Here is a 12,336-nt window from a genome sequence, read left to right as displayed (position 1 = left end):
AGACAAAACGAGTAGACGAGTAAAGTCGGGTAGGAGGAAGCATGGCACAAAATAAATACTTGATTTGTCACTGTGTATATGCAAGTGAGCACGTTTATAGCAAATTAGGTACCTTCATTGACGCCCTAGAGGATTCTGGGATACCATTTTCATACTTTCCAGAGATGATCCCACAGGCCAAAGGGGACCATGTCATGGCGCCCACACCTACAGTCACACACAGAATCAAGATGAGTTGTCCTGCATGACGGTCAGGATTCAGAGAGTAAATGATGATTGATTGACACCTGCCTATCTTATGGTAGAGCTCAGGCAACTGCACCTCGACCTTCTCCCTCTGGAAGAGATGATACTCCGCCTGCTCACACACTGGAGGAATCAGGTTAAACTGCCTCGCTACAGAGTACGCCTCCTAGAAAGACACAATCAGATTTACACTTTTGAAATCAAATATATGCATACATCTCTGTACAATTCATTCATTTCCACCTCCAAGTGCTTTCATAATGTCTTTACTGGGCCATCAGAAGAAGCAGATATTGGAGATATTCCATGCTGGAAATTATTCTCATTATATAGGGATGCCTGAGGCTAGTCAGTGACAAACCTAGTTACAAAAATGCCTGTTTTCACAAATCATGCTGGTTTCAAACACCTGTTTCTATCATTCAGTCTAAAATGTAATATAAAACTTCATACGTGCTGTTGGATAATATAATATAATATAGTATAATATAATATAATATAATATAATATAATATAATATAATATAATATAATATAATATAATATAATATAAAAGTGTGTGTACTGTGTATAATTATTTCGTATATATAAATACACACACATGAATGTATATATTTAAGAAAAATGTGTTATTTATATATAAAATATTTATATTGATAAACAATATAAATTATGTATGAATATATATACACATGCAAATATTTCTTAAATATACATGCATATGTGTGTATTTATATTTACAAAATAATTATACACAGTACACACACATATATATTATGTAAACACAAACTTTTATTTTGGATGTGATTAATCATTGCCCAGCTCTTAATATAATATAATATAATATAATATAATATAATATAATATAATATAATATAATATAATATAATATAATATAATATAATATAATATAATATAATTAGTGCTGGGCAACGATTAATCGTGATTAATCGCATCAAAAAATAAAAGTTTGTGTTTACATAATATAAGTGTGTGTACTGTGTATAATTATTTTCTATATATAAATACACACACATGCATGTATATATTTAAGATTTTTTTTTTATTTATATATAAAATATTTATATTGATAAACAATATAAATTATGTATGAATAATATATATACAGTATATTCATGCAAATATTTCTTAAATATACATGCATATGTGTGCATTTATATAATATAATAATTTTTCTGAAGCCTTTAAGGTAGAAGCTAACTTTCAAAAGTAAACTAACATTGGGAAATATTTACTGTAGTAAAAAGTGTGAAAACTAGTTATTTTCTCCAATATCATGTATAGTAATATCCCATAACTGATTGGCTCCTTGGTATCATTTCAGGCTATGAATACACGTTCCAGTCGGGGGGGGTGTTTACGTGGGATAGATCTGGCGTGACACTAGAACATGGTATTATCACAGTCACACAAATTACAGGTCATCAGTGTGTGTCCTCTTTGTAAAACTCTGATCAAGCCTACATTTATCGCCCATGAATTGATAATGTCAGTGCTTAATTACAACATATCAGTTTGTGCCAACTTGCTTTGTGCAACACTGCAATTACAGCAACATACAGTACTGACAAACCACTGACTTCAGTCACAGGGCTAAAAATATGTGATGTGGCCAATATACACTAGAGGAGCTGAGGTTGTTGTTCCAGCAAACACACTGTTTGCGCCTGAATTCAAGCTTAAAGGAAGTAAATGATCAGCAGTTCTGTCATGACATGCAAGTGATGCACTTAATTCTGCTGAACTGGTGTGTCCTGCAGGGTGACATGTTGAATGAAGTGTCTCATGACAACTGAGGTTAAGAAAAATTTTACTTACCATTATTTCCATAGCTGTCCATCGTGAGGTTCCCCAGTACATGGACATGCCTTGGTTTATCACGTAGGTCATGGCTCTGACAATCTCTGTGGAAACAAACATTCACAAATTCTGTTAGCACCCCTGTGAAAAAGAGTGAATGTAATCGATTGATAGTGCACTTGTAGTGTACTTCAAATCTTACATGTATATAAAAAAAAAAAATAAAAAAAAATGCAAATAATATATAAATGAAATAAAAGGCCACAGAAGTGTACTTAAAGAGAGTGCACTTATATGTTTAGTTGCACTTTAAAAAAAGTGCAATTTCAAAGTGGTACACTTATTTTGATGTTGACTATACTAAAGTACTTGATTATAATCTAAACAGTAGTGCATTGTTACACAATTTTACATTTAAATGTACTAGATTTTAAATGTGCTAAATTTCTTCTTAATTACAAATGTGTAATTACAATATTTTAAATAACATCGTTCAAAGCAATGATCACATGACACAGGAAATTTAATAACAAACCCTACTTGGAAACACGCAGGACTATAGGAATCTCGTTTAAACTCATATGACATTATCACACAAACACAAATGAAGTTGGACAAAGGACTGAGGAAACTTAAAGGCTTAAATACAGTTAATGAAGGAACTAAATGAACCACAGGTGAACATAATCAGTCACTGATGAAACCAACTAGCAAGAGGAACTGAAATTAAACCAAAACTGAACGAGACCATTACAAATATATTACATACAAGGTTCAGTAAAAATGACGTTGAAATATATTTTAGTTTATCATAAATGCTTGTCAGTAATTCAAATACAATAAAAGTAATGAACTTGCATATAAATATGTAACTAAATTCTATTTATGAAAAAAGCACTTAAAAGTTCAGCTGAATGCATTTAACATATATTTAACTCTACAATACATTTTCAATTAATTGCAATTAACATGGAACTAAAACATTGGCCCAGCATTCAGTTCCCACTTAAGTATATTCTTTAAAAAAAAAAAAAATGCTAATGTATCCCTCTTTTTCACAAGGGCGTTATGATAATTTAATCTTTAATTTTATTTGGTTTATGTTGAAAAGCCAGAACAAGTAAAAACTAATTAGGCTGTTATTAAGATAAAACAATAAACTGCAATAGTTCCACTGGTCATTAGTCATAAATGTCAGATTTGGTGTAAATTAGCTAAATTGTGAAATTCTCTAAAGCTGTGTGTGATTAGTGTTCTTTTCTGCTATATTCAGTAACATAATCTGGTATGGTGCGATATATTTTCATTCACTGTGTATCAGCTTGGGTTCATTAAGTTCAGCTTGACGTACTTTTGTGTGGTTTCACTCAATTCAATAAGCGCACTTGTGAGGAATAAAAGAATGCTAAAGTGCAGTCTAACTTTATATTCCCTTCAGCTTTTAGAGCGAGAAAGCAGGGGACTGCAGAGCCACTGAGGAACTTTAATATGCACTGCACACAGTGATGAGCACCAAACTCTGGACACTTTACGCATCGATGCAGCAGAAAAGCACTGCATAGCGATCTGCCTGCCTATGTCTATGAGACAGTGAGAGAGAGGTGTCAACGTCTAGCCCATGTTTAAAGATAAAAAGCATAGATGATTAAGCAACACAGGCTCATTGGAAAAACATGCAATGCCAACATTGCTGCAAATTGATATTACGTTCATGTGTAATATCTTCTTGTGTAACCCCCACTCCGAGCAGGATTCAAACCGGCTTTTCTAGCATGGGAGGTTCCCTACAAAAGACACAGCCGGGGGAGTGAGGCTTTACTATCTGGCCTCTGTTACACTCACCCCACTAAATCGTCCCATCCAGGTCACGGCACCAACGTAACTCCTCCGGTTCTACTTTGAGCGGGATTCGAACTGGCGTTTCCGGCATTAGAGGCACACAGACTCACTAACAAGGACACAGCATTCAGCGTCAGTCACTAGTGTGACTCTTGAGGCCGAGGGAGTGAGGTTTTACTAGCTTGCCTCGGTTACACTCACCCCCCTAAAACTGTCCCATCCGGGTCACGGCACCAATGTAAGCCCTCCGGTTCTACTTCTACAAACAAGGACACAGACTTTAGTGTCAGTCACTTCTCTTGAGTCCGGGGGAGAGAGGTTTTACTAGCTGCCCTCAGTTACGCTCATGCCCCTTAACCTCACTCCCATCCGGGTCACGGCACCAACATAACTCCTCCGGTTCTACTTCGAGTGGGATTCGAACTGCCGTTTCTGGCTTGAGAGGCGCACATGCTCACTAACAAGGACACAGCCTTTAGCGTCAGTCACTAGTGTGACTCTTGAGGCCAGGTGAGTGAGGTTTTACTATCTGCCCTCAGTTACGCTCATGCCCCTTAACCTCACTCCCATCCAGGTCACGGCACCAACATAACTCCTCCGGTTCTACTTCGAGCGGGATTCGAACTGGTGTTTCTGGCATGAGAGGCACACAGTCTCACTAACAAGGAAACAGGCTTTAGCGTCAGTCACTAGTGTGACTCTTGAGGCCAGGGGAGTGAGGTTTTACTAGCTGGCCTCTGTTACACTCACCCCCCTAAACCATCCCATCCGGGTCACGGCACCAATGTAACCCCTCCGGTTCTACTTCTACAAACAAGGACACAGACTTTAGTGTCAGTCACTTCTCTTGAGGCCGAGGGAGTGAGGTTTTACTAGCTGGCCTCAGTTTCGTTGATCCACCTTAACCTCACTCCCATCCGGGTCACGGCACCAACATAACTCCTCCGGTTCTACTTCGAGCGGGATTCGAACTGGTGTTTCCGGCATGGGAGGTGGACGCACTAACAAGAACGCTAAAGACTGCAGCCTCTAGCTTCAGTCGCCCAGAGAGTGGTGGTAAAAGCACTTTCAGTTTTCTGATGAACGTGAATCTGGCAATGTTTTATTGTGGTGATTGTTGTACATATTGTGAGAATTTTCAATATTTGAAAATAACATACTACCTACATTAAACCTAAAAGCAAGTGTGAGATAAAAACACATTTGCTGAAGCATCCATGTCATTTTAGCTTGCTAAGTGCATTGCTGTACCAGGTGAGCAACCAAACAAGTTTACAAGTCAGAAAAGTCACACATATGGAGCTGTTTATGTGATGCAAACATCAAAACTTATTAGTTTACAAATCATGCACTATGGTATAAATGTTTTGAGGTCATAACACAGTATTGTGCAAGGAACTGCATGAAAATGTCTTTATTAATGGATAATCTGCCTCTGTAATCATTATTTTGGTGTTTTGTTGGCTCTGGTGTTAATTTCAGCCAATGGAATCAATTTGGGGTCCTAGACAGACTCAACTCACAGAGCGAGACTAGAGGATGATGTAAAAACAGTAAATGGAAGTTAAATTAACATCAGTCAAGAGTAGCAGGTTGTCAGACTGTGTTAGAGAGAGCTGAAAAGCTTGTTAAAGTAGAGAAGTCTGAAAGTATTGGCTGAGTCAGGGTGACCTTGGCATCTGGCGCAGGGCTTTGAAATATTACTAAGCCCTAAATGCTACACCACAGAACAGCTCTGAGCACTACATACATTACCAGAAGGGCATACTGATCCCCCTCGCCCCAAGAGAACATTGATTGAGCTTACAAAAAGAGGGTGGATATAAAAAATCTCTAATTTCCAGCTCTAAACTGTGCTCTAAACGATTTAAGCCATTTTGCTTACTTTGCTACTTTATGCATAAGCTAATGCTTCCCTGCTATTTACAGAGTTTAAGGTGGTCACATAAGCCGCGTTTCCATTACCCTTCAAATTGCGCAAATTGAAATTGCGAACTGAAAATATGCCCAATGGAAACACGTCATTTTCGCAAAAACTTCCATTTATCACAAAAAAATGTTACGCTCGCATGAGGTGGTTTTTCAGGCAATCCGAAAAATAAATATTTCGCAAAACTGCAATGGAAACAGTTTTTGCGCATTTACAGGTCACCTGACGTAGATAACACAGTATGTTTGGATAGAAGACGAGACAGTTCTTTATTAAATTCATAAAAGACAAAAGAATTACAGGAATACTGGATTCTAAACCTCGAAGCTCTAAGAGCTCGAAGCAGAAATGAGGGAGAAACACCCAGAAATAGCTCATACGAGCCTCTCACAAGTATAAGGGTCTTTCCTTACCATTAATGCTTGGAAAACACACATACATCTCCTTCCATTAATAATAATGGCCAGTGCAGTGGCTGAGATATACATAAACCTACCAACGTCCATTGCCATGATTTTTGGAATTACTTACCGCAAGAGGAAAAAATTAAGTTTTAGTCACATAACATTGGTTAAAGGAAACGCCGTCATTTCGCAATAGTTTTTTCTCGACATTTAAAAGAAGGGAAAAAAAAAAACGCATATTTTTTTCATAAAAAAATATATATATTTGAAAGCTGATAATCGATATATTGGCTGATAAATGTAAATACAAATTTTTATATAATTTTTGAGAGCCTGATCACAGAAACAAATGTCAAGCACACAATTATAATGTTCTCATTATAATTTTATGTAGCCTATATGACAGACTTTTCTGAAGTGATTCCAACCATATTTAAAGCAGTTCAAAACCATCATGGCGAACAGTGAGCATCTGAAGTGTCTCAGCTGAAGGAAATAATCCATCTATTGGCTTTAATATATTGGCCAAATTTTCTTATTAGGCCGATGACAATAACATTAAAAACGAACACAATCGGCTGATACCGTTACAGTGGGCGATATTTCGTGCATCCCTAGTTCCATCCCCAAATTAAACATTCCTGAACCAGCTAATCAAGGTCCAGGCAGGCATGTTGAGGCAAGTTGGGTCAAAACTCTACAGGACAGTGGCCCTCCAGGACTGAGTTTGGACCCCTGGCATAGACGTTGCGATTTCTCAGGGCACTCATTTCAGTGATATCTGCCAGATAGTAGAGACATTTTAAGCAAAGGGCTAAAAACAGCTTGCCTAGCATTTTAACATGCTTTATACTAATTAGCACCATCCTGAGAGATCATAAATTGTCTTGAATCCCTCCATGGTTGTCTCTAAGGCATGAAACTTTCTGAAAGTATGTGAAACAAATGCTTCTAGCTATGCAGGCTCAATTAAATTCATAGGACACTGCATTCTCATCCCAGTTATAGGCTATGCGTTGCGCTTTATCACTAGGGGTGCTGTAGGCGGGTTTGTTTTTTTCCAATTCTTCAGTCAATTTTCGCTTTAGTGCAATTATTAAACTGTTGTTACTGCCACAGTAAAGCAAGAATGCACAAGTATTAAGTATGCACTTGCAGTACATTCACTTCTGTTTCTGGCCTTCAGAAGAAAAACAACTTTGAAGCCGATCAATCTCCTTCTATCATTCATGTTCTCCATCTTCCTCTACTACTATCTGTTCTTCTCTCTTCTCCTTATGTATTTAGGCTTTTGGCATATGTCTGTTGATAATACGATGGATAAACGAAAGAGAAAATCAGCAAGTCATTTCTTTATGAAGGTCAAAGAGGCTGGAACAACTATCTTTCTTCTCTTCATTTTGCTCTTCTGAGAATAAAACACTCAGTTTTGAAAACGGCATCGGCATCAGGTTCTCATTTTAATGCACATTTTCTCCAGATTAGTCTTGGTGCAGTTGTTTCTCTCTGTTGTTTACACTGTTCAAGAGACTTCACTATTCTGTGGTTTGTACCAAAAGCACATTATTAAACAGTAGATTTGATTTTCAGGCTGACTGCACTTGAAGCTTTGGGCAGCACTGAGCTTTAACAGCAGTTTGGTAGCTTGCTGGCTGCATTGCGTTCCTCAAAGAGTTCTGGTTATTCAGAAAGGCACCCCGGGGACTGCACTTAATCATAACCCTGTTATCATGAATACATATTTCAGAGCACTTAGACCTCAGATGGATGTGCCTGCAGGACACCAACACTCATTCTTTTGTACATCTCTGGCTTTTGATGCCGTATTGCCATTGCAAACTTCACAGCACTTTTCTAAAAAGTATCCCAAAGTGCTTTTGTGAAGGTATAAGGTACAATTTTTTGAATTACCAAACCTAACAAAGTCTACTAAAGTCTTCAAGATGTACCCTGAACAAGTCAATTAATGTAATGATTTTCATGCACTGCCGTTCAAAAGTTTGGGGTAAGCAAGATTTTTTCAAATTAATACTTTTAATAAGAAAGGATATATTAAATGGATCAAAAGTGACATGTACAGTAGATCTGGATTTCAATTAAATGCTTTTAAACATTCAATTCATCAAAGAATTTGTACTGAAAAATATGTCACAGATTCCAGTACAACTGTTTTCAACATTGATAACAATCAGAAATGTTTCTTAAGGTATGTCGTGAAACCGAAGAATGCTGAAAATTCATATTTGCCATTCCAGGATTAGATTACATTTTTAAATATATTCAAATTGAAAAAAAATAAAGTTATATTAAATTGTAATATTATTTCAGATTTTTTTTTTTAATCAAATAAATGCGTATAAGCAAACGAGGCATTTTTTAAATCTTACTCGCTCCGTTCCCAAGGCTCTCGGCCCCACCCTGCTTGCTATACTCACTGACCCCAAACTTGTGAACATTAGTGTATATTTGGCCAAACTCACCCTCCATCGGTGTGTTGCTATCGGGCCGGTTGGCGAAGACCACATCTACATATTCCAGCTGCATTCTCTGCAAAGAGCCCTTGAGACCTGAAAGAGGAGACGGTTATTGTGTGTGTTTGAGTCTTCCTTTTCAAAAAGTCTGGTAGTGTTTACCTAACAATATAGCGTGATTAGCTGTGCATGGGAGACGGGTTTGTGCTAATTGAAAAGGTGCATGCTATGACAGATCACAATTTGCTGACGACTCAAGCCTTCATGACATCAGGAGAAACCCTCAGCTGTGTGAGTCTGCAGTAATCAAGCTCTTTCTGTGCAGGGCCCCAGGGCTCATTCACTCGTTGTGTCTCTGTCTTTAATTCGGCTGGATTGATTAGGACTGGGTTCCCTCCTGTGCCCATCTCTAGAGGCTCAATCTGACAGGGTCAGCATCCTGAGGTCAGATGAAGCTTAACAGTCAGGAAATGATGGTGTCTGTCAGCAGTTTGAGACACAGCGAGAGATGTGCGATTGATCAATGATATAGTGGAAAGTAGCCCAACGAGAGCTGTTTCCATCCAAAATTGTGAATTTAACTTGCGTGCAAAGTTGCAATATCGCATTTTTTAAACATTTGCAAATAAAGCAGTGTTTCCGTCCCATATGTTCATGAGAACAAAAATAAATCGTCACTTCCTGGGAAATTAGCGTGAATATCTGTAATAAAAATGGAAGTTTCTGCAATTCTACATCGTAAATGACTTATGAAACGCAATAAACGCCGTCATGTTATCTTGCGTTCGGATGCTGGTGTTTGTGAACGCATCATGTAAGACTCTCCTGGAGGGAATTAAACCAAATCATTCTGATGATGACAGACTTTGTCTCAGGCAATTCAGAGTGATCAAACCAATTAGCATTCACCATCGCACACCTGCAGGACAGGTGATCGGTGCGTAAGAAAAAAGACCAAATGGGTAGGTCAAAAATCTTTAAAAAAACAAGGAACTCGTTGCTAATGAAATTTTGATACTCATTTGCAAGTATTGATAGTGTGCGTGAGTTCATTGTTTTTTTTAGAATGATCAAACTAACAATTGAAATGCTGTGATGCGATTGGTCACTTGGTTAGTCCAGTTATCCAATTAAATCCACAGTTGAGTTTGTTGTGCATCAAAGGGATTTATTCGGTTAATGTTTTTCAATCTTAGTCTTTTTATCGGATCAAAAAAGTATCCGCCTCAATTGAGGGCACAATGGAGTTTGCCGTTTCCATTCCATCTTAATCATTATCATTATCATTATTTATTTATTTTTAATTTAATGTACATTTTTTGCATGTTTTATATCAAAAATGAAACTCGCTCATCACAGGAGAAGAGTATTCAAGTTTCTGTATGCATTGCATGAATTGCATTTTAAGTGCAGTTTTTAAATAACTTAATCCAGACTGTCATACTATGACATAACTTGACAATCGTGGGGAAGGGATGTCACTTCATTTCACAGGACCACATACACAAAATCTGTGTATTTACACAATATTTCACAATATCTGTGTATCCTGAGAGACAGATTGTGTGTCAAAATGTGTATGTGCCAAAAATGTATCTCAGCCCACCTTTATGTGTGCGTGTGTGTGTGTGCGTGTGTGTGTGTGTGATTTGCAGCCTTACCAGACCAATAACTGAACCAAATGCAATGATGTAAATATAATATACGGACTTCACATACGAGCTCCAGATGCAGGGAGCTGCAGGTGTGTTACAGGAGTGTGTATCCTGAGCTCTGTGTTTATAAAATAGGTGTCTGGCCTCAAACTTGCTGGCATGGAAGAAAAATAAGAGCCTGTGCAGAACAGCACACACAACCAATCATTCATCCACCATGTAACCCTGAATATCTAGGCCAGGGTGTGTATTATTTCCTGTACTTTCACACCAAAGGTGTCTCTGAACCTGCTGAGAGCATCTACTGTGTGAATTACAACATAACTCGTTTATCAGGGCAGTGGTTAATACTGTAATATTAAAAGAATAGCTCACCCACAAACTAAACATGCTGAAATGCAACTACAATTCAAGGTGCCTGTTTGTGTCAGATGAAATTCAGTCAAGTAAAAAAGTCAGATGCATGGGCGATTAGGCATTCATTCTCGGCTTGATTCTGTGCAAAGTGTGTTTCGGTGACTGATGCCGTTTGGCAAGTCACTCTCGTGTGTGTCTGGCTCTGTCCTCTTTAGTCCTGCTATCTGTTAGTTCTGCCTGCCAGAGCGACACGAACACTAAAACCACTCAATCAATGCCCCGCGAGGAGCCAAACACATCACACACACACACACACACACAAGCTGTGATCACACAGTGAGAGGATTTAAGAAAGAGAAAGTGTACTTCACCTTCAATAATGTGTTTCCTAGAAAGGCCTCGTTCGGTCTCGGCTCTGTGGAGAAAAAAGGAGACGGACGTACATCACAAAAGCCAAGTTTAGTTCAGTCTAACATATGAGACATTTCCTCTTCCAAACTGGGACTTTTGCAAATGCTCACTTTTCAACTTCAAATAAAACTCTGGCATTTTGTAAATGCTAATTATTATTCATGAGAGAGGATTTGTGGGGAAATGGGACAGGCCTTTTCTTCAGTCTTATCGAGGTCCGCAGCTGCACTTCTGCTCACTGACTCCCAGAACACTTTCTCATTGAGGAAACACTGGGTCAGCACTCGCCCTGAACTGAGGACTATAATTGCATTTATGAAATGTGGGAATCTACGGATGTCAGCGTTAAGTGTGCTGCCCTTTAGAATGTGCAACGGCGCGAGTTATGAAATAAAAGTTCTCATGATGGGAAGTGACATACTGTACGAGCACAATGAGTGAAATGACAGTTTACTCACTTTCCACCCCAGTAGAGCTTTGTGGTAATAACCAGACTGGATCGCCTTAAGAAAAGGAGGAAGGAGAGAGGGAAAAGTGAGTTAAATATGCACATAAATGTTTCAAAATAACTTTCACTCAAGGGAAAATGATAAATCAATAAAAACAATGGTTAACAAACATAGAACAGAGGAGAGTCTGCTGGAGAAAAGAGAACGAGAGAGCTCGTAATAAAACAAGAACCAACATTAGCTTGGGTTTTCAGAGATGGCGAGAACTGAGGGATTTGAAATGTTGTAAAAGCGACGCAGAGATGGAGTTTTTGTGTTTTTTTATTTGGCGTAATGCCCTTCATTGACAAAATCACCGGAACTACTGTGAGTATTTAAATATTTTTCATTTTTGCCTTGATGACATTCCTAAAAAGAAAACTATGCATTATGTCATAAGAGCTTTTTAAAATGAAAATTATGAAAATATTTATTAAATATTCAGTCATGGAAGTTTTAATATTTAAAATGTTTGTAAACAGAGATCTTTTTATAACAGGGCTCAGTAACACTTTATTTTACAGTGTCCTTGTTACATGTAACATATGTACGTACCATAGTAATAACAGTAAATTATGCATAATTACATGCAACTAACCCTCAACCAAATCCTAATCCTACCCTAACCCTATAGTAAGTACATGTAGTTGCTTAAAGGTGCATTGCGCAAGTCTCTGAGTTTTTGCAGAACTATGCCCCCTTCTGGCGACACGCG

At 37.9% G+C, this 12,336-nt stretch overlaps 1 protein-coding gene across 5 annotated transcripts in view; it reads right to left on the bottom strand.

The window, feature by feature from the left end:
* Positions 1 to 12,336, bottom strand: part of kcnab1a (potassium voltage-gated channel subfamily A regulatory beta subunit 1a) — a gene marked incomplete at its 5' end in the record, with an annotated part of 110,714 nt that overhangs the window by 5,514 nt on the left and 92,864 nt on the right. For all 5 annotated transcript variants that reach the window (XM_079873933.1, XM_079873930.1, XM_079873931.1 and 2 more), the window contains 6 exons: positions 113 to 207; positions 292 to 412; positions 2,085 to 2,170; positions 8,720 to 8,806; positions 11,094 to 11,137; positions 11,592 to 11,636. In XM_079873933.1, coding sequence (XP_079730059.1) covers positions 113 to 207; positions 292 to 412; positions 2,085 to 2,170; positions 8,720 to 8,806; positions 11,094 to 11,137; positions 11,592 to 11,636 — 478 coding nt within the window. The remainder of the gene's footprint in view (positions 1 to 112; positions 208 to 291; positions 413 to 2,084; positions 2,171 to 8,719; positions 8,807 to 11,093; positions 11,138 to 11,591; positions 11,637 to 12,336) is intronic.

This window comes from Squalius cephalus, assembly GCF_949319135.1.
Source record: "Squalius cephalus genome assembly, chromosome: 6".
NCBI classification, from domain to species: Eukaryota; Metazoa; Chordata; class Actinopteri; order Cypriniformes; family Leuciscidae; genus Squalius; species Squalius cephalus.
This window is presented reverse-complemented; position numbering and strand designations above follow the sequence as displayed.